Source organism: Tribolium madens, unplaced genomic scaffold, assembly GCF_015345945.1.
Source record: "Tribolium madens isolate multiple individuals breed KSU strain unplaced genomic scaffold, Tmad_KSU_1.1 Scaffold_96;HRSCAF=242;Tcas5.2_LG5, whole genome shotgun sequence".
In the NCBI taxonomy this organism is placed as follows: Eukaryota; Metazoa; Arthropoda; class Insecta; order Coleoptera; family Tenebrionidae; genus Tribolium; species Tribolium madens.
Genome location: NW_025401068.1, coordinates 9652059 through 9675582, shown reverse-complemented (window position 1 = coordinate 9675582; position 23524 = coordinate 9652059). Strand labels below are relative to the sequence as shown.

At 31.6% G+C, this 23524-nt stretch overlaps 2 protein-coding genes across 5 annotated transcripts in view; one reads left to right on the top strand and one right to left on the bottom strand.

Annotated features, from left to right (window-relative positions):
- The window catches only part of LOC123012400, a 125682-nt gene extending 115730 nt beyond the window's left edge, over positions 1 to 9952 (top strand). For 2 of the 3 annotated variants that reach the window (XM_044410281.1, XM_044410282.1), the window contains 2 exons: positions 908 to 976; positions 9549 to 9952. In XM_044410281.1, the coding sequence (XP_044266216.1) occupies positions 908 to 976; positions 9549 to 9628 (149 nt within the window). In that variant the 3' untranslated portion in view covers positions 9629 to 9952. Of the gene's footprint in view, positions 1 to 907; positions 977 to 3971; positions 4013 to 9548 lie in introns of all 3 variants that reach the window. The other variant, XM_044410283.1, reaches the window with a different exon arrangement.
- A 3034-nt stretch (positions 9953 to 12986) lies between these two features.
- LOC123013331 (profilin) lies at positions 12987 to 23460 on the bottom strand. 2 transcript variants are annotated; one of them, XM_044411784.1, is made up of 4 exons: positions 23196 to 23460; positions 16326 to 16497; positions 13685 to 13784; positions 12987 to 13594 (listed from the first exon to the last, which is right to left on the bottom strand). In XM_044411784.1, the coding sequence occupies exons 1-3, from the start codon at positions 23304 to 23306 to the stop codon at positions 13687 to 13689; spliced, it is 381 nt and encodes a 126-aa protein (XP_044267719.1). In that variant the 5' UTR covers positions 23307 to 23460; the 3' UTR covers positions 12987 to 13594; positions 13685 to 13686. The 2 variants fall into 2 exon arrangements, with proteins under 2 accessions (XP_044267719.1, XP_044267718.1); XM_044411783.1 differs by having other exon boundaries at positions 12987 to 13598; positions 23196 to 23457.
- Positions 23461 to 23524: the final 64 nt, after the last annotated feature.

Below are 23524 nucleotides of genomic sequence, written 5' to 3'. Positions count from 1 at the left end.
TTTTCTTCTAATTTCTATTAAACAAATAAACATTTTAAATGCACAATTACATGTTAAAAGATCGGAAATAATTTTATTTATTTAAATGCATTTTTAATGAATCACAATTTCTAAATATTTTATTTTTTTGCTTGTGTTTTTATCGCACCTATAGTAAAAAACAAACATTGCAATCTTTGTTTCTTTTAGAGAATATCGGATATGTAGGTACTCAATTATCTGTACTTTATACTTGTACTCGTATGTACTTCATTTTTTATCATTTTCTTAGTACCGTTTTCTAAAATTAGGTACTGTCATGTGTTTGCAATTCTTGTTTATCAAATATCAGTGACATCATATTGCATTTATAAAAGTAAATATGTAGCACAAACTTTTCCAATAGTTGTACAAATAAAGATAAGATTTTATTATATGAATCAATAAGAACTATTGAAACCCGAGCGGGTATCCGAACCATTTTCTACAGAAAATTTCATCCTCTGGCCAACAGATGTCGGCCTATACACTGTACAGAGCCTACTTCCATAAATTTATCACATTAGAAAAAACAAATCACGTGACAAAGAAAGAATGTCCTTGAAGTCTTCGTCTTTATTTTCAAAATATGACTAAGCGGTTTATCTGAGCAATTTTTGGATTACACATATCTATTAATAATCACAAAGATTATTCATCATTTTTCCCTTTAACAATTATATTATTATCAGTACCTTTATCATATTTTTAATTTAGAGATTTACCATAATGCTAAGATGAAAACGATGACCTTCACAATAATTTGCATTGTTTTCTTAATCTCATCAGCTTAATTTGATTATTTAATTTAACTTTCTCTTCATACTTATAATAATACTAAATAAATAAACAATTATTATTTATACAACATTTCCTTCCCTGTTTGCAGGAAATAATGGAAAAGAACCAAGAAAAGAAAAGGAAATTGTGTCGCCCACAATCCACGAAAATGCTAATGGTGAGTAAAAATTTTAAAACTTGGTAACACATTTGTGACCTTTCTTTTAAATCACTTAAATTGAATTTATCGGTTTTGTATGGGCGTCGATAATGGGAATACATTGGCTTACGGTAATTTCTTCCTTTAAATATTTATCCAACACATTTGAAACCTAACGAACAGAAATTGAATAAATCCATTATTTTACAGTCTAGTACACAGGTGATAAATTTTTGGAATCGTTCACGTTTTTGGCACAGAATTGTTCAATACATGTCACTAGATACAGATTCTAAATTTAAACACCCCCTACAGTATTTAAGATCTTTTATAAATTAAAACACCTTCCAGATGTTCTCGCCTTGTATCAGATATTTTTAACATGCAGTTTGCTATGCGACTTCATTTTGTAATCAGACTAATTAAGTTTCAAGACATTAAATTTTTGAAGTTTTATTGTTATTGACTAAAATACGGGACTTTTTCCTTAAATTAAAAGAAACATCTTGGGGTATTTTGAATGGAGGTAGGTACGTTTACGTTAATCTATAAATGACTTGGAATAATATCTTTGCGACATTATTGACTAATTTATTTTAACGTTGCTATCAATTTAAAGACTTGTTATTAATTACCTCTGAGATCACTGCTGATGCAATTTTTATTTATCGTTCTTGTGCATGGCCGAGAAAAACACAGTTTTATAGTGTCATTGCGATCATAAAGGGATTATACGAACGAAATTCATTTCGTGCCTCCGCCCATGTGCCTTTCTTTTCTCTGCAATTCCCAACAATCCGGATCAATAGAAAGGGAGAGTTAGCAACAGGGCAACTCCGCAGAATTATCAACTCGCTATTTATTGCACTAGTAAAGTAATGTTGTTATACAGTCATTAATATCGAATTTCTGTGATTTTTCCACCGGCCATCAACGGTCTATTTTGGTAACACAAAGATATAAATACAACTAATGTGTTTCTAAGTGGGGGAGCAGAGACACGCATAACTAAAAACATATTATATTACCTTTAGCACCCCGAAAGGAGGACATTTCAGTCGAAAATATCTCCGACTGGAAAAATCTCAAAGTAGGCAAGTGGGTCGTTTTGTAGTCGGTTGATACTTACTTACATTCAAGTAAACAACGATAAGCGAATAAGTGGTCATTAGCGAAATGGTACGAGTTTTTCAGTTTTCAGGGAACGCATTTTATCAGCTCGCTCGACAGGATGATAAGCATAATTTGTTGGTTTTCTTAGAAAAATTATTGATCTAGAGGGATGTTTGGAAGCAGTCATATTTCCGACATGACCTTTTCATTTTTATTTACCAAAACACTGCGTAAAATGCGCGGTTTTATTGCTTGTTTTTTCATATGTTTCACCAATAAAAATGTACTTGGACCAAACCGAAATTTTAAATCAACTGTTCGTTTCCATTAATCTGAATTACTCGGGACTTCATTTGCATTATGTATTTTCAAGTTGCGAAAGGTTACACTTGCAAATCTAATTATTATTGTTCTCTTCCACCTAAATCCATTAGACATTCGTATGAAGTGATGTCCCGAAATGGAACATTTTAGTACAGCTCGTATTTCTACAATTTAGTCAAATTATTCAACAAATTCTGTAACGTTTTAGGAATTTATTTACGAAAATGTGTTTTGTTTTGTCGTTCAACTGATTTTACTTTTATGGTTGGGAAAAAATTAAGATGAAATATTTTATGTCCCGGGTATTTATTTCTAGTAAAGTTCTAGTGAATCACATCCTGAATTACCAACACCTTTTAAGGTCTAATTGATGTACATATAGGAATAAGTACTCAAGTTAATTCTTTTGTTCTTTTACATTCTGCAGTTTAAAATAATGTGAAGAGATAAAACGATTGGTTTTGCTTCAATGCAAAATTGAATAGGAACAAATAAATTACTACTAAGAGGCCTTGCAAAAAGGCACCATTATTTGGTATGAAAATCTGTACCTAATTAAATAAATTTGTAAATTTATATTCGACTTAAGTTGTACTTAAATAAGGAAAAGACAACTACTCAAAAATAATTATTTATTTTCATTTAATAATTATAATTATAATAATAGGTACGTAACAAATGTTTCCTTAAAAACCAAAAAATATTCAAATTACTTTTTTATAACCTAGTTCAGGACAAATGCTTCGGACACTCGGACAGCTTTTTTATTGGGGGACCACAACACAAAGATCCCAAAGGTGAGTAAAAGGGATTCTTTGGGAAAATTATTCAAATTTTAATTCGACAGTATTGAGTTTATTTTTAATTAGTTTCATTATAATTTCTACTAGGTAATAGTTAATTTCTTGTAAATTGGAAATCTCAACTGTATTTAAACGTTTTCTTTTGTGTGAAAATGATGCAAAAGCAGCAATATAAAAACTGCTGAAGACTTCTATTTTTAAGTATTTTATCTTAATTCGTTTAAATGTGTGATTTATTCAATATTCATTTGCACCATTGTAATTATTTTAATTATGTAATTGAGCAGACATCGTTCCTTCCTAATAATCGATGTAATTACTATACTTAGTGACCTTGAAAAGAACTAATATAATATTTTCCCACATCTATCGATATTGTAATTTTATCCACTTTACAAAGAAGGGCAAACATGTTTTTCATACCTTACTCATTTTCATAAGATCGATCCAATGATTGACATTTGACCAAATTTTTGAACTTTCATAACAATTTTTCTAATAAATAAACGGGAATTCTGATTGAGTTTACATGTTTAACGATAATATGCCGTGTTGCACTGATTAAAGCAATTATAACATGTGCTCGTAAGCATATACTTACCTTTTACTGTAATCGTGTAAACACATGGGAGTATCAAACAACATTTAATTTAATAATAACTACTACTTCCAAGTTGCTGACAGTTATTTATTGATTAAATTAAAGTCTAGTAACAAAATTAGCTAATGCTAATTACTTTGAGCGGTAAGTTTATATATGATTTTTTTTGTAGGTGCCCAACTAAAATAAAAATCTAAACTGGTGTTCGTACAGGTATGTTTCACTTTATTGTTGCACCTTTTTACTGGCACTAAGCACTAGCAAATTGTTTCGACGGTGATTTCATCCAATAAAGATCGAACCGGAAATAACTCGCGTTTAATTTTTAAACAGCTATTACCTTTTTCGAATTATTACCTACCTTCTTAATGGGGGAAAAGAGTTTGACTCGTAAATTATGAATATTCGCCTTCACTGTTATTTAAATCTGTCAAGGGAATGCTAACGCCTCCATGACTTAAATTTTTAATATTGAAAGCTGCCACTCCATCCACTTTTGTAATAAAATTCAAATGTGGCAACCGAACAAAAGAGTATTTTCGATCATTTTTAATCAATATATAAAAATTCAATACACAGCTTCAGTTTGTTTAATTTTGAAAATTCGCACAAAATGTGGAAATGTTATTAGTCCGGTTTGTTCGTTGACTGTGATGCGATATTTGCTAGCGGGTATCTCAAAAACTGTTTAAAATACTAAAAATCCGTAAAGAATGCCTTGTAGAAAATTTTATAAGCTTTAATTTAGAAGATAGCAGTTTTTTCGTAACAAGCACCGTTTTCGAGATACGAGTATAAGCGAGAAACCATAAAACGACCTTCTTGGTGTGCTCTCCTGCGCCTCGCTCACCTCGGAGGACCGGGGACTTTTCATGTGTTTACCTTCTAACTAATCCAAGTACAGCCTTCAAATCTACAAATTCGTATACAGGCTGTTCCGTTTTTATTGTTACAAATTTAAATAGGTGATAGAATATTCAATTTTAAGACAAAAGCTTCCTATGAACATGTATCAAAAAATGTTATGTAAGCGAGCTACACCCCCTGAAAGAGATTGTACTTTTTACCCTAAGCCCCCACCCCCAGTTTAGCACGCCCCTGAGTAAAAATTTCCACATTATTTTATCTTTGATTTCGTTTGGGTGTATAAAGATTATCAGTTGTACCAAATTTTGTAATTTTATCTACAATGGTTTCTAAAATATTGAAAAAAATCCATTAAAAGATGCACTCCTTTCAGAAGATGTAGCTCCCTTATACAATATTTTTCGATACATGTTCATAGGAAATTTTAACTTAAAATTGAATATTCTATCACCTGTTTAAATTTGTAACAATAAAAACGGAACACCCGTATATTCTACAACTCTTTTTTAAACATTCATTGGCTGGACTTTATTCCCAAATAAGCAAAATTGTCAAATACCTGTTTTAATGCAGGGATATCATGACTGCTCTGAGAAACCCATCAACAGGTTATTCCGTTCATGCGAAAAATAAAATTGTGCTGTTATTTTAAAATTAACACAAGACAACGAAAAAGTTCCATAAAATCCTAAACTTTAACTTGTCTCTTTGTCGTTAGTATTTTTTTATTTTTAAAATGTAGGTTAAACAACGCTCCAAAAATAATTCTGGATTTTTTTTAAAGAAGAGCAGCGTTTATTTTACTTTTTCACAAGAAAAAAATATATTTTCATCAATTCATTATTATTAAAATTTTTCTCCTCCATTTCAAGTATGCAATTACTTAACATTGTTTAGCGAGTATTACATATATTTAAAATACACGGTAAGATGAGAGTCAGCAAACATACCGTATTCTGTTCCCTTATCAACACTAAATGGAATGTCGCTTAATCAATTTCAGTTTGTGGTTATGCGTTACCAAGACGGTTTCCTTGAAATTTAGTAATACCAATCCTGTCTTAAATTTCCTTCATTCAACATTAATTTTTGCTCCAGACTCTAATTTTCAACGATTATTTTTGCACCAGGTGCACATTCCAATGTAACTTGGAAAAAGTAATAATAGGCGGAGTTTAACATTGGTGAAAACACTGAATTTTCCAATAAAAATAATGTGTGGGTAGGAAATATTTCGGTTGTTGACGCAACACGAATATGTAGGTACATACATACAGGTGACAAATTAATTCTAATGCATTTGTATCAGTTATTTAGGACATGGTGATAAAGTAATTGGAAATTGAAAGTAAATTAAAAAATCTTTACGCACAAAAATTATAAATTTTGTCAATAAATTTTATAAATAAAATACTTTTAAAAGATAGCGACAGTTCTCCTTATTAATCTTCCTTGTAATCACTTCTGCTTCTTATCTCTGAGAGAAATATATATGTTCCTAGAATAAACAAGTTTTTGAATTTGGAAATAAGAAAATTTTAAAAATATGTACCCAAAATTTTAAAAAGACGCTATCCAGACGTAAATGTTAACAATAAAATGAAAAGTACACAATAAATAAAATTAATTCATCATATTTACTGCAGCTTTCGTGTTCATACAAATCACCCCTCCATGTATTTATTTTTAGAAGTTATCTTTTAATTTAAATTCAGAGATAAAGTTATTCATGTTACCTTTTACGAGTATAACAATAAAAATATCAATTTTATATTTCTACAGAGATTATGTTAAAATTACACATTTTACACACGTAATTACGCAATAAACTGAGGGTTTATGCTTCTTTGTTGTTTTAATGTTTGTAACAAGAAATTTTTTTTTATTAAATTAATTTCAACTCAACAAAATTATTAAGTAAATAATTTATTACTAAACATACATGATTCATGAAATCATTCTTTTCTATATTTTTTCAATACATTTCTTTACTTACCTACTTTCTTGAAAACAATGAAAGTGGGAAATTGAAAACACTTATTCCTTCATTTAAAATAACAATTACTAACCAGAAAATTTATGTTTTGTCTTTGACCTAAAAATTATCGTAAAAATTAAGAGTCAAATTCAATATATTAATCTTTCGGTGACTGACATTTATTTTTTATACAAAGATGTGTTATTTGCTTTTCTTGTATTTTTGCGACATTAAAAAATCATTTTTTATTAATTTCATCAACTTACAAATTTCAAACAAAAGGATTAATATCACTGGCTCGAAACTAATTAAAGAAATTATCCACCTTGTTAATTCATTTTAAAGCTTTATTAAATATTTTCTTTGATGAGTTTTATTTTAGGTCGTTACATCACTTTTAAATGATATAAGATGCAAACCTCTTTAAGTATTAATTAAAATTAATTATTAATTATTGAAAAATCTTTTTTAACTTTTCGTAAAGACTTTTTGGCTTTTTTCGTAAATACTGTCTTGGCAAAACATTTAATTGATTGTTATTTTGTAATACGGCTATCATTTTCCTGTCTACTAATGTTTAATCAACGTATAGGTGTGCATGAAATTCTCAAGTTGACACAAGTGGAACATTATTTATAGTAATGTTAATTGATAAGATAACTGCACACGTTTAGATCTAATTAACAAATCAAATGATTTAGATAAGCCAAAATTAGATTATTAAGTATTAACCGTTAAAATAAATTAAACTCAAATAACTCTTTATCATATCCATAAGAACAAAGTTTTCACGTCTAATAATCAATAACACGTGTAAATTGTAAAATTGATTTTATTTATATTTAGGAGAACTGACATGCTATCAATTTAATTGTTGATCGTTAAGGAATTTGGTTTGTATCTCTTGTTATACACTATTTTTCGCTTGCAAAAGTAGGATGTTTTTGATAGAAAAGTGGATTATTAAAAAAAAAAAAAACTTGCAAATGAAAAAAAAAAACAAAATGTATGTAATATATTATATGAAGATATGAAAATTTATTATTGAATAATGATAGGCCACTTCGATCAAAAGTTTAATTAAATTTTTGAGAATAACAGCTAATTACAAATACATTTACATTTATAATTGATTAAAACATTAAAATCCGTTCGATTTAACTCTCAGTCAAGCAAAGACTTAACATTTATTTAATCATATGGTATAAGTTCATGATATTTTATAAAAAGGTCATTAACAACAGAATTCGTGACCTCTTGATAGCTACGAACCGTTAAATATGCTTGACCAAAGAAAAGACACACATGACTGATGTTTTTGATTAGAAATTTAAAATTTGCCCTAGAAAGTACCATAGATCCGGATGCTGAAAAGAATTTTGATTAAACACATCATTGTCCCTGTTTTTCTACAGCAGACGCTGTTTTATCAAGAGTTTGATGATATCACTCATGCTATGATCGTGAATAAAAATTTAATGATAGCACATTTTGCTCAACTTTTAACTTATTCAAAATTTTATAGTTTACATTCCTGCAATAATAATTAAAATTTAGTTTCTTTTAGGTAAATCATAAGGTACCATAATTTTTTTATGTACATCATAAATGTTTAGTACCTACAAAAATGTGTTATTTTCACAGTAACAGAATGCTATGTAGAAAGCTTGTGTCGATATGATAAAATAGAATTTCGAGATCTCAACACCAAACTTACACCTGACGATAGTAAACCTAAAATAGAAAATGCCTACATCATTAAAAAAAATATGTGGTAGAGTACCTACCTATTAACAACTAATCTTGAAATTATTTTGTATTTACAAATCCATTTATTTATAAATAACTAACTTGAGATGTTAGCTATTTTAATACTGTGTCCACGCCAAAAGACCCATCCAACATCCCCCATTTTAATTCATAATCACATGATTAAAACGGTAACTCTCCTACTGCCATTATCATAATTAATATTGGAAGGTTAATCCCAAATTCCCTGGTTAAGCAAATGAATATTTTAATTAAATTGTTGTCAACATGGTAACAAAATGTGCACCTAAGCCACGAACTTCAATATTTCCACACATTTGAGAGAAACTGTGAGACTGACAACCTCGCTCTTTGAATGATGTAATTACTAAATGAGGAGTGCTTCGGAGTTGATTTATTTTATTGCATTGTTCGTTTCGCGCCTATCGTTACCAGATGTTCACTTCACCCATTTTTCCATTAGAAGCATATTTACTGAGATAAATGAAGGCTTGATCTGTTTGGATCGTAAAAATCAAAAAATTATTCCCAAATTCCACATTTTATTTTGCCCTCAGTAGTCTTAGGGAAATTCTTGTGGAATACTTTTCATTTCGGGCTATTATCCTAATGAAGGGTTTGGTAGCCCTAAGTTTCCATCAAGATACTGATGTTCTTCAGAAACGACGGACCCACGTCGTCCTAAATTTTTGTAAGTGATTCTGGTTACAAACACATCATGAGATAAGGGTTGTTGGGGTCTCGTATATTTCCTGGGTCGTCCCAAAAGTCGTAGATAAAAGACACCCTCGTGACACGACTGGCCGAGATGATCGACGTTTAAAAAAGTAGGGGATTAATATTTGAAGGAAAACGAATTATCTGCATGCAGGAAACGGTCGAAAAACTCATGAATCGATTTGCATAAACAATAAAATTGAACAATGACGGAGCTTGTTGAACACGTCGATAACTTATCGAATTTTACAATTAGTTTGATTGTGAATAATAAGGTTTTGTTTTTCACTGATACGCATTTTAATTGATTTCGGCTGGAAGTCTGATTAATCACTGCTGGATTTTAAAACGTATCTAGATTGATTAAAACACTGCATTTTTCCGCTGTTTGTTTTGTTGATTAGAAATTTGTTTCAGGAGAGGAAGTGCAGAAGAAAAAGGGATTCTTCAAAAGCTTCTGGAAACGGTCACGGCATTACTCTTTAGAACAGCAATAAAGTGGTCTCCCCTTTCCCACGTATAGAAACAAATTTATCTGATTAGTTTTTGTGTACATTTTATATAACAATAATTTAATAAATCTAACCGATTAGTATTACTATTTGTATCGCTAACAAGAAAAAAGAGCACTTGATCCTAATATTACATAGTTGTAGATATTTCAACTAATTTACGTACGACATTATTTGTAACAAGAAAACTTGAAAATTTTTCATCTGTACTTTTTTGCTATTTTTGTTTTATGTTTTGCTTTCAAATTGTATAATTGTACATTAGTTTTATTTATAAATTTTATTTCTGTGTGTTTTTGATTTAATAAAGTTTATTTAACGATAATTTTGTTTGAGTTGGGCCAATTTATCGATAATGTAATAAAATCAACACAATTTTTTCTAAATTATCTTTTTTAATGCAATGTCGTTTTACAGACACTTATAAAAAACACTTTTATACTTTTATTGCCAACTTTCTATGCGATTTCGATTTAAAATAAACCAAATCCAACCGTTAAGAAGGCATTTCTTCAATTTTGCAAAAACTGATCCATCTTCCCTATCCTATCGCAAAAAGAATTACAACTGAGTGAACATCTTCGTATAAAAGCAGGTTGTTTGATGATTTTGTATAGATCAGGTTTGTTGGAGGTCTTTGAACTTGGTCCAGCGAACAGACAGCCATTGTAATCTGTGTAGCAACAACGTCCTTAAGTCCGTTTTTTAACATTGTTACCAGTTATATAATTCAAATGCAGTTGACAACCAAAGAAACCGAGCTCTCTTCATCGCTTTATAATGACTAATTGTCATCAACATAGCAGTAACGCGTCATTTGTTAAATTGTTGTGGATGTTGTTGCAAACTGGCTACTTTTTCGCCAATCGGCCTGAAACATCTCTTTTGAAGGCCGCTGACTTTATGCAATCACACAGAACAATCGGAGGTCGTCTGCCTCAGTTCATGCTTTCTGTTTTACTAGCACAATGGACTCGATAATTCCTCGTGTATTGTGCACACCAGGACCACAGGTAAGTGCATTACTGTATTAGCATTTGACTAGGCACTAGGCTCCAGTCATTTCCGGAGTAACAACTGACGACTGTAACACTTGTTGGTGCTAAAAAGGATTGTAAGGGCACGTTTTTCCCAAATGTTTCCCCAAGTCACCAAGTTGTTTCATGAAATTTGCATGTAAAATCTATCAGATGCTTGATTTATGGTAACCTTGTCTGATGTAACTAGGCTACTCTGTTTTAGAAAACTGACTGCTTATAAATAAGTAATATGGTGGAACGAAGGTGTTTGGAGTGCACCTGTATGCGTGTCAGTTTTTAATTCTAGTTCCTGACTAAAAAGTTTAATCAAATCAATCAATGTAATTGTCTCAGGAGTAGGTATTAGAATCACAAAAGCGCGAAGTAAAAAATTAATATTTTTGCTACAATTCTGCAAATTTATTGAAGAATTATTAGGATCACAGAAACGCAAAGAAGTGTTTGAGATTAAAGTATTTTTAAAATTTTTGCTAAAAATCTGCCTCTAATGGATAGTTTAAAATGTAATACCGACTCGTGTCAATAAATTAACTTTGACAAAATTCCTTTTGATATATTTTACAAAATGTTTGCTTTTCCCTTATTGAACAAACAGTCTAACATGAATTTGTACGGTACACATCGAGTTGAAACATGGATAACACAAATTACAAATTTTATTTTGATTAAAATTAAATTACCGACAATAAAATCTTTAACGCGATTTAATTATTTTTATTAAAGCAACAAATTATCGTTCACAACATTTAAGTAAAAATTTAAGACGCTTTAATCTTATTTGTTGTCAACGTAAATTCATTTTCGGCCAAATTACATTCTTAATTTAACAAAGAGCTTGCGACTAAGTCAGCTGGTAAGATGGATGATAGTCACGGTAAATGTATTATAACATCATTCTGATAATAATAATTAAGTAGTAAAACCATTAGACTCTTCGCAGTCATTTATGATTAGCATAAATTCTCGTGTCATCAAAGCGACTTTTTCGCACTTTCTGTTTCATTGATTTCGGTGTTTTGTCACCATTGGGAAGGATGGGAACGGCCAATACCGACGGTTCGTTACCCCACGGGGACGGGGCACAATTCTCATGGTAACTACCGACGCGTCTGTGGCATCGATCCAGACTTACAGGGCGTAGTCAGCTCCGGTCGACACAGCATATAAATGCATTTCCTCCCCAAGACACTTTACCTTTCTTCAACCTCCGAATGCTAACGACCGTTTCACAAAATTTTCACTTTGCTTACGCTTCAAAATTACTGATGAAAGGGTGAGATTTGAGGAAATGTTAACAAAATAGCCGACCGTTCCAAATTCCTTTTTTTGAAATTAAAAAAAATCACTCTATTTTGGTGAAAAAACTTTGCCAACTGCATAATTTCCTATTAGGCAGACTTAGATATTTGTAAATGTTAATGTTCGAAAATGTTAACAACTCGAAAATTAGGCGTGGAATTTGAGGCAATAGATCCCTGACTACTAAATTCGGCGATTGTGGTAGGGCGTACACGGAAATGCCGGTTAGTCACTGCGTCCACATCCGTTCGAGACAAGGAGTACGTGGTTAGGAAGCAGAAATGAAGTAGTCGTTTTATAATACAAATTTATTATGTTTTTTCATTTAGATACACAATATCCCTCGCGAATTATATCAGAAAAACTTTACAAAGCTACTTTCCGATTTTAAAAATTAAGAGGTAAAAATAAATGTCACTTACAATAAAAAGGACAATATGAGCATTTAACGCGTTACAACAATATTACAGCAGCGTGCAACGAGCGATTGGACACCCATGGCGCGGATGTAAAATGACTCGTTGCATGTTATTTTCTGATTGGTGTAACAGTCACAAGGAAGTAGAATACTGTCAAAACTGTTGTCTAATTCTAAAATTATCACAAATTTCAACGTTATGCTCCGTTCTTCAACCAAGTGTTGCAATAAACTAGTGCTGGATTTAGTTAGATTTTAGAGAGACCAGAAGAAAGACTAATTCACACCAATCAATATAGCACAAGATTACTGACATGAACAAGCAAGAACACAAACAAAATATTGCTGAAATCATCCTGGAAATTGCTACAAAATCAGGGAATACAAAAACCTTACCATGAAGACTTGGCATCTTATAGCTATTTTTGTGCTTTTTAGGGAAACAAAATGATCGTTTTCTCGCTTTTTTAAAGGGCAAAACACCACGAACGGGTAAAGTTTTCACATCCAATAATTTCATACACTATACGGTACAAAGCTTTCAGGTTGAAGGGTAAGAGGTAAGGAAATAATTAAAGAAGAGAACAGCGGGACTAGAGATTTTTTTATTAAAAAACCCTAACTGTAATTTCTCAGTATCAAATATTTAGAGATAGCAATGGTATAAGAAAAGCTAACACGAAATGCTTATTTTAAATAATTAAAAAATACTGACAGAGTTTTTCAAAAATACTCCGCATCGAAACGGAATATATCTGAGAAACCAAGTCCAACTTAAGAAAGTATCCTAAATATCCCTAAAAACAATGATCAGTATTTATTTGACCACAGTCTAAAAAATCATAAATAAATCAAAGTAGACTACCTTATAAGCACTGCATCGAAGCCAAAATTAAATAACTACAAAAAAATAACAAAAGGAACGTGTTGCTTTTTCACTGTTGTTTTCATCGAATGCTTATAAAATAACCTACATGAGAACAATGAAAATTAAAATCAATGATCGAAATTACTCTCGTATAATGAATCTTCAAAGGAAATCAACCGTTCCTATAGTGAATTGTAAGACTTATACTTAGACTTGTTGATGCACTCAAATATACACATTGCTGTTCGCTGTTAATGAAAAAAATACAACTTTTGTAATATTATAATAGTCGCCGCATGGCAATTGCTGTCTTGCAGCGGCCCACACTATCTGAAACAAACGCCCCAATCAATCTCATTCTCGAATAACGCTTTCAACAAAATTTAAACCAATCATTCCCTTAGGTAAATGCTCACCTCTAGTATCCGCAGGTAATTAAGTAATCACCTAGCTTTTCTACAACCGACGCCGCTTGTTGAGGCTGAATGGGATCTTCATAAAGGGATACTACAACGGCTGAAACAAAGGAAAACAATTATCCAAACTAATAGAAAGTTTTATGAAAATTCAGCTGTTTCATACAACAAAAAGACGAAAATTGTTCCTCGGTTCAATACGCGTCTCCATCGTATTGATTCCGCAACAAATGCAATAGTTATAAAAACTGATACAAGAAAAAAATAACTTCAATAAATTCTCTCTAAACCTGGAAACTTCACTGAAACTTAAATTAATCCCACGACACCAGGCTAATTTAAAATTAACAGCAAGTACGTTGAAATTCCCACTCCTTCAAAGCTTCAAAAAGTAATATGTAAAATCAAAATTGGCCGCAATTTTTTTTATTAATAACATTATGTATAAGTAATATCTCTCTATTAATAGTGAAAATTTCTTATATACCAATATTAAATAGTTTATTATCTAACGCATTTAACTTGTAACGTAGCCAAAAGTGCATGCAACAGTGTGCTAATAAAGAATTTACTATTCTAAAAATAAATAAAACGATTCTGCGACTGACGAGTGAAAATACAAATATCAGTCTACGAGTTGATCATCCAAAAAATAAAAATAAAATATTTTGCAATTAAGCAAGTTAATCAAATAGAATTCTTACAAACATCTAAAATAATCTCGAAACTTGTTGAACTAACGTAAAAGCTATAAGCAAAATTTGTAAGCAATCACTTTATTCTTTATTAGACACCTGTGGACCACACCCAATTTTCGAAATTCAAGCTTCACCGTTACGCCTAGAAAGTCTCACGATTTACAAAAAAATTTGTTTGTGGCTTGTTCTGCCCACATTTGAATATTCGATGATTTTCTGCAGTGTAACCTCGGAAAAAGTTTGTTCCGGAAAGTTGTGCGAAAAATAAATTTTTCTTAATAAATTTGAAGTCTGCAATATGAAAACTTATGCTCCAGAATTATTCCTACATAAAACATTGTCGATAAACTTTCGTTACGCATAAATAACACGCAAACCTTATTAAACTGTAAATGCTTTAATATCATTTTCTTAATGGTCACACTATCGCATCTTTGATTCATTTTCAAGAAACAAAAAATGTTCTATAGTTAAAATAACTTTAATTAATCTAGACGTATTAAATGTAAATTAAATGAAGTCACAAAGCTAAGACGGCCCCTCAAGCGGCACAAACGATTTACTGATGAAGTTGAGTGCCAGAATCTATTGTTCGAGGGTAGGTTTAAGTAATTCGGTTATTGGAAGTATATTTAACAATTAGTTCTCACTGTACTTTTAATGTAGAGTCTTTGCAAATCGTAAAAAAGTTTAACGTAACAAATAGTCGTTGCTAAGAAATCAAAAAATAAGACAACAGAGAGTTTTTGCAAACCGTTTAGTTTAACGTTAACCTTAACGACAACGTCATTTAATTGTCGTGTGTACGTCTTTCAATGGCAAAAGGCGTATTCCGTTAATTCAAAGACGTTTACGTAAACGTCTTATTTTTTGATTTCTTAGCAACGGCCATTTGTCGTAATCGTTAAACTTTTCTACGATTTGCAAAAACTGTCTACTGACTATTCAATTTAGCTCTCATTTTTCAAATATTAACCAATAAAATAACAAAAAATTACTTTCATATCTTAGCAACAGCAAACTCAAGCGAATATTCCACTCGTGAAAAATATAACTGGATATTCCACGAATGGTTGCAGTTAATGAATTTAAACTAACTCGATTATTTACCGGTTGCTATGAAAATAGAATCATGTATGCCATTTAGTTCATTGAATAGTCAATTAAAATACAAGGAGTAGTAAAAAATTGTCTAATGTTTTTATGAATGTTTGGAACTGTATGGTTGAAAATAATTTTAGGTGACGCACTAGATTAATATCTATCAATGTCAATACACTTTTTTAAATTTTATCATTTAAAGTGACCTTTAAAAAATGGACTTTTTCAATTCGCTGGGACAGCCTGTATGTAATTGCGAATACAATTTATTGGATAGAATATCTTTAACCTGAAATGTTAAAAATAATATTTTTCGTAACATACACACCAGCACCAAAACAACATATATTTTACATAAAATAAAACATCATAGCATTATATAATTATAGCCATTTTACGCCAAAAATCCGTGTATTGCACCCATGCTATTAGTTCCAGAAATCTTGACAGGCTTATTACACATAATTACATGGTTGACGCTAACTCAAATAACGGTGCTGACAAAATGTCATTTAAAGAATCCGGAACCGATTCGCTACTACTACTCTACCAAACTAAAACAAAAAAAATCTCATGTAAACTAGCATACACTAACCACTTAACTCAAAAAGATTGTAGACCATTAAAAATTCATAAACACGTCATTACTTTGTCGTTTAAGTCATCGCATCGTCATTAATAAATTACTCATTTACTTCTCCGAACCTATAGCATTTTTTAAGGAAATATTTGGAATGAGTACACACGAGTAGGCAAAAACTGGCACACCTTACTCGTATATTTTCCAGATGGTAGACTGACCCGTCAACGAAAATAATTCACCGCGTTTTCCTCCAACTCACCTTGTGTCGTCTTCATGCAATGGACTCCAACCTTTCCCAATTTGGCCCTAATAACGCGCTCCGTCCCGGAAAGATATATGTATCGGTTACCGGCTAAGGTGACACCGGACGACGTAAGAATATCTTGTTTTTCGAAACCTTGTACCAATTTGGCTAATTCTTCTTTTGAAACCTGCAACAGATGAAAATACAGATCGTTAAGTTTCTTGCTCTAGATTCGATCTCAAAAATAGTAAAAATTTCGCAATCACGCGGTGGGGTATTAAATCGTTAAATTTGAATTCAAACCGGCGCCTCGCAACATATGTCCACCGATATGAGTCACAAACACACGACACACCGTCGACTGCGTCATCGTCGTTCCCTTGGCTCAGTTACCGCAACTTTCCAACGTTTTCCATATAAGAGACAAATAAGACGTTTTTTTTTTTTATTTTGCTTGCGATAACATCTGGCAAACAGATAACAATAATGTCGCTTACTAAACAAAAATAGCAATTAAAAATGGGGCGGATGCTCAACCGGACTCTTCACGCAGATAGATGCAGGGATAAAAAACTCTGTGGTGAAAGAATCGTTCGAAAGGTCATGTAATTCAACCGACCTTTCTGGTCGTACGTAATACAATCATGACGATAAACACCGACAACCTCGTATAACAAGAATTAAATACCTCATTCTAACTGGAACAAACGCCATTTGTATATGAAATCAATTTCGTAAATGCATTTTGAATCCTGATACCTTTTACCCAAAACTAAAACTAATTCGTCGAATTAAAAAATTAAAATCAAATTCTTTTAAATAAAACTCAATAAGGACTATTAGAATATTTTACAGATCCACTGAAAAATTAACGTTGAGGATCATTTAGGTTATAGCTACTAGAATTAGATATTAGAACATTACTAAAAACACATTTTTAACTTTTTTTTTATTTCAAACTTACGTAAACAATCTTTCCAATAGAGATTTTTTAGATTTGAAAATGTATTTTTAATTTTGTTGTTAAATTGTTATTTTGGCAAGCAGTTTAAATACATATGGCCGATTAAGTCAACATTAAGGAAAGCATCAGGGACCTATAAAAGATTTTTCTAATTTTCACGTTTGTAATTTATTTTAAAAAAGGGTCAATTACACCTAATCTAAATATGTATGAATGTTGATGTAAATAAATTAAAATGGGAAAATAATATGCTTCAAATTGTTCAGAATATTAATAAAACTTGATCCGACGTTTGTTGCAAAATGCAAGTTTTAGTCCATCATTTTGATTGAATTAGTACAGCAACCTGAAGACCTTGACGCGAATCGTTCAACACGCGACATGAATAAATAATTTAAAAATAAAAAGAAACGATTTACTTTCAAAACAGCTTGACCAAAACGAAACCAATTAAAATCTAGTTATCCAAACGTTTTACGCTAGATGCACATGAGTGCAAGTAAGTTTATGAAAACTTGCATTCCACTTTCGCCAAGGAAAGTGCACGATTGTGAAATAATTCAAGTGATTTCGCTTTTCTAAATAAGATTTAATAATAAATAAGATGGTTTAATAATCAAAACTACATTATTCATTTATTTTCTGTTGTGAATGGAATGATTCGTGAAAGTGTAACTTATACGTCTTGTTGAATTATTTGTGAAGAGTGAGGACACAATAGAACTTGTCAACAAGTTAATAATAAATCATAGGGTCGTCAGATAGAATAGTTAAGTTAGATATATCTAACAACTATTTGTTTCTTTTGGAATTCCGTTTACACGGAAAAATTTCCGCACTAATATCCAAAAAATCGGAAAATAGCATTTCTTGCACTTTAGATGTTTTATCCAAAAAGACAAAAACATAATTTTTACAAAAAAAATAATTATAATTATCTACTTAAACTGGTTGTAATAACCCGTGCAAATCATAGTCATTAACAACATTAAAATGTCATTTTTATAGCTCGAGTTAATAAAGACAATAATTGAGTTTTAAACTTATTGAAGTTCAAATCTCTTGAGTTTCTATCAAAATACACATGTAACTTGTATGAGTCTCCGTCATCAACAAGACGCTAAGACTGATACGCCAATAAAACTAAAAAATGTCATAAGAAAACTTTTTACTATCTCCAGATAAATCACTTCATAATTTGATTCAACATTTTTATTAGAAAATGGTGACGTTATGAATATTTTATAAAATAAAAAAAAATAAAAAAATCAAGTCCCTTGCCTCCAACTTAAAAACGTGATTCTACTTTCCACTGGTCGCGAGAATGATTAAACCTATGCCATAATTTATACAGTATGTCCCCGGATTGAGTTTACAGAAGGAAAAAAAAATTATCTTTGAGTTTACGCCAAAACTGGAAATGAAAAACATTTTTGCTTTACCTTAAACGAACAAATCTGTAATTAAAACTTCATTATTCTAACTCAGTAGAAAGAAAACTTAATTTTTCTCTTTATTTTTGAATAATTTTTCTTTGCTTTTTAAGTCCTATCCCAATGGCGATTTTATTATTTTGACAATAATATCACTTTGACAAATAAGTTTACGCAAGTTAAATAACAAAAATGTTTGTGAAAAACATAATTTTAATAAATAGGAACTCAAAGAAACAGTTTTAAGATAAAAATGTTTTTCCTTTGCAGTTTTGCCGTAAAATCAAATATATTTTTTTTCTCTTGTAAACTCAATCCGGGGACATACTGTATAACTGACCTTAATATTTGGTGTATTAAACCCTGCATTGTATAAATAACTCCTACCTGTATATACGAGTAGTTCGCAATAATAAATGAAATGTCAACGACAAGGTTTAATAAACATAACTACCGATAATTTCATGTAACAAAATTCAAAACCAAAACAATGATTATATGTACTGTTACTTTAGCAGGCACTGATTCTCAAGCAATTAAATATTGGCGTTACATACAAAATATTGTAAAGCTTGTTGTAAACTTTGTTGGTAACAAACTTATTGCACGTGTTCTGCATTAATTAAACTAACAGGTAGTTAATCGTTTCTCTTTAGCATTTGTTATCTTTATTAATACAATAGTAGACAACTTCTTGACCGAACTCAATTGAAGCTGATTAAGTACTCGTATAAAACGAAAAGGTTGTAATTAGTAACTGCGGAGTGCAAACTCTTTTATCCATTTACTTTCCAGAGAGCAAATAAAACACAAACTTTGATTTTCACACTATGGATAGTGTTTTTTGTTGCGGGACTTGATTTGAATTTTACATAAACTTAAAACGAGTTTACATCCCCTCAGCTAACTAAAAAAAATATTATTTAATCCAAACCTGTCACGAGTCTCATGAATAAAAAACAAACATGTTAAAACTGCATAGGTAGCTAGTGGTTATAATGTACAACATTGTTGACGGGATGTTTATCTTATTTTAGTTATACTTCCGTTTAATTATGGATACACCACGAATTCCCTTGTCAGTCACATCCTGTTTTATAGTGATATCAACACCAGCAGCTATTGAACCTTCATTCTATTATTTCTTACGCCCTCCCATACAACAAAATCGAATCACAAATCAACATTTGTATAGTTTTTCAAATGTTATGAAACATAATACAACACATCCCTGTACCTTAAAGAATGTATTGTGATACTATCCATATTAATCTAACAGCAAAAGTTTGGTACTTGCAAAGCATGAAGTGCATTTGTAAGTAACATATGCTGTACAATAACCATAACAAAAAGCAAACAAATCATCGGTTACAATTAATATGTATTGTATTATCAAATGACAGTTATGACGTCATTTACTAATCTATTTTAATCGTGACGAATTAACGGTAAAAGACAGAAACATCATGTTGATAAGTGACAAACATGAGGGACAACTTTCAAATTATCAACACTAACCAGTTTAATGTTATGCATTGTGCATGTTTATTTTATTACACACTCTGATAATCGTCCAACAAACACAGACTACTGGTCGCCAGATCCTAACATTAGAAAAGTCATTATTGGATAAAAAGAATATCATACCGATCTTAGAATAAACTGTAGGTATTAAAAAAGCAACCAAAGTGTTAATAACTGACATCAGTAACCCCTTACTGCCATACATGATGACGAGGAGTTCAGAAATAACCAACAGCCATTGTACTTTGACCCCAAAGGTCTAATCAGCAATAACATTTTGTACCAATAACTCCTACAATTTGTACATAGACATACCCACCCCACTTGACACTTCAAACCGGTCGCGGCTTAAGTGGTGTAGATAGGTGTATTACTACCTATCGAGAGATCAAGATAATTTGTAATCGAGTCATCTTTGGTTTCGAAAACGTATGTCTGTTTTTGAACTAACTGCATGAGAAACGTCAAATAAAATAACAAGTCGAAAGGTAAAATGGGCTAGAATTAATCGCCGACGTATAATAACAAAACCGTTCATTTTTGAAGGTAAATCATAAATTTAGTTATTAAAATCATCATCTTTTCGATTTGTCATTTTATTTGATGTTTTACAGACATACGTTCTCGAATCCAAAGATGACTCGATTACAAATTATCTTGATCTCTCGATATTAGGCTTCAACAGTGAGCGGCAAAATTATGAAATAATTTTATTTATTAAAACTGAAAATATTTTGTTTTGACAAAAATGCTCGACAGGTCAATTTACTTTTAAAAAAACACAAAATTCTCAACTTGATTTAAAATTGTATGTTTGTTTTTTTTATTACTTCACTTTTTGGATATTTTTTTTCGTAATATTTAATATTTTGGTGTTGTCATTTCGACAATTAAAAGATCTATCGAATTGGCTAAAAAAATTAGAGGTTACCACTTAAAAAGAATGTCGATAACGTCATTACTCAAAAAACCAAAACGTGTAAAATGGTCATGAATGAACTATTAACTATTCATTCATAACACTATAAAGAACTTGAGTGGCAGCCAGACAGATACTTATTTCTATTTAGATTTATCCATTTGTGAAAATTAAAATTAGTAATAAAATCTTTATGTTTTTATTTCTTAATTGAAAATAAAATGGGTTGCGATAATCTTCGTTGCATGGACCGATAATCCGATATGATACTTGAATGATCTTGTCAATAAAATTAAAAAAAAATAAATTAGTAAGAGATAATTTATAGAATCTTAATCATACAGAAAGTATGACAGTATAACAATAGTTTGTGTTTTATAAATGAAGTAAAAACTAAAGCAGATCATAATAATGACGATGATGATAAAAGAGTGAACTTTTAACAGAGTTATTTATTGAAAAAGATCACGAATATGTGTACAAAACATTTAACAAACTAACAAATTCAGCAATAAATTAAATCCGGTAACATCTGAAACAAAAGCGTGCCTACATGATAATATGGAAATTGACTGTTTTTAAAAAATGGGTTTGAAAAAAATCTGCATTCATTTTTATGCTTAATTGAAAGTCTATCACCATTCGAGAATTGGCCCAACACTTTTGAATAAACCTTAAGGGTTCTGAGCTAGTAGTGAAAAATCTTTTACCTGTACACTAAAAATAATCGGACAAGTTTGATGGTTGAACAGAGAGGATTATTTATAACGGATGGAAAATTCAGCAGAGAGAATCGACATACATATTTTACACTACTGATAATTTTGCCGAGTATAACAAAACTTGCAGTTATCTTTGTACGTGACAATATGAAATACGGTGTCATGTGGACAATAAATTGTGATAAACACTGAAAGGAAACTAAACTAATACAACAGTTCCAAAGAGACTTTGAGAAAGTATCAACAGACAATGCAAAGTTTTTATAGGATGAGTCATGACGATCGAAGGGAGGAAATCAAAACAGGAAACTTTTATTGAATAATTCAATGATTTTTTTTCATTGCAAATGCAACATTCACAGATTTGTTTGCAGCGGCATCTCCGGAAGTTGCTTTTAAATTTTGAAAGTGTATAAATAAAAGATCGTTTAATTGTATCTAATGATGGCACGGTGTTCAAATTGGCGAAGCCTTGATAAACAGTCGGTCGAAGGTTAAGGCTACGATGGGAGCTCATTGACCGTCATCGTCGTCTGAATGTCGATCAATAAACGTGGTGCATGCAAAAGCCTATCCACCCCCTCGCGTAGGTCATTTATTCATCGACTGCCATGAATGGGGGAACGATTAATACTACAATATAGGCGCAACGGAACGGAAAAAATAATATTCACTGGCATCGAGCGTAAAGCGATAAAACGCCGTAATTAAGACGGCCCCCAATTAAGACTTTTTCCAACATAAACAAACCAAATCAATTCGGAACGCGAATTTCCAACTATGGATACTAGCCAAACTCTAACAAAGGTCTCAATGTCCCGTAAACTGGTTTCGTGGCGAATTCGATTCAAATTAATCCTCTTGTCGCAAGTGCAGTGTCCGTTTCTAAAAAAGGCGAACTCAATTTATTTTTACTATGCCGAATTCCTGGAGAAGGAGGAGCGCCACGATTCGCCCCCCCGAGGGGGCACTTTCTAGGCAAGGCTCTTCTATCAGCAGATAAAATGCCGGTAGCGACAAATACTGCGGTGGCCACTTATAATTTCTACACGTCGCATAAAACGGCGGCCATCTTGAATTTAGGCCGGCACTTTGAGAAATTTCTGCAAAATCCCGTTTTTTACACAAACCCATGGTTTTTCACGGTGTGGCACGAATAACCCGCTGAAACCCAGTCGCCCGAACCACGATCCCGCAGGATTTCCCTTCAAATGCAGCTAAAGTGGGACCAAGCCCTCTCGATCTTTTGTTCGGAAAAATCATCGTGGCCAAGTACCTTCCTCGTGGGGGGCCAAGTGATGAGATAAAATGTTGGCAACTTACGTCGAATCCTTCCGATTTGGCCCAAATATTTCCATCATGTCCTGCGATGGCGGCTTTTGTTACACATCTTGAAGCCAAGAGTTGCTTATCTACGTAATCCTGCCAGCTCATTTTGATTAAATATTATTAAATTATCACTCCACACACGAAGCAGACACTAATTTGCAACAAATACAGCAGTTGCCGCACAGCAATTTCAGCTAACTGAAGCCGAATAGTTGTCTGAACAAGATTGCAGTAACGGAAGTATCGGTTGACAACTGAGCAGCCGCAAAACAAATTATGCGTTGCCAACGTAACAAACAGAAAAGCGCGATATTCAAATTTAT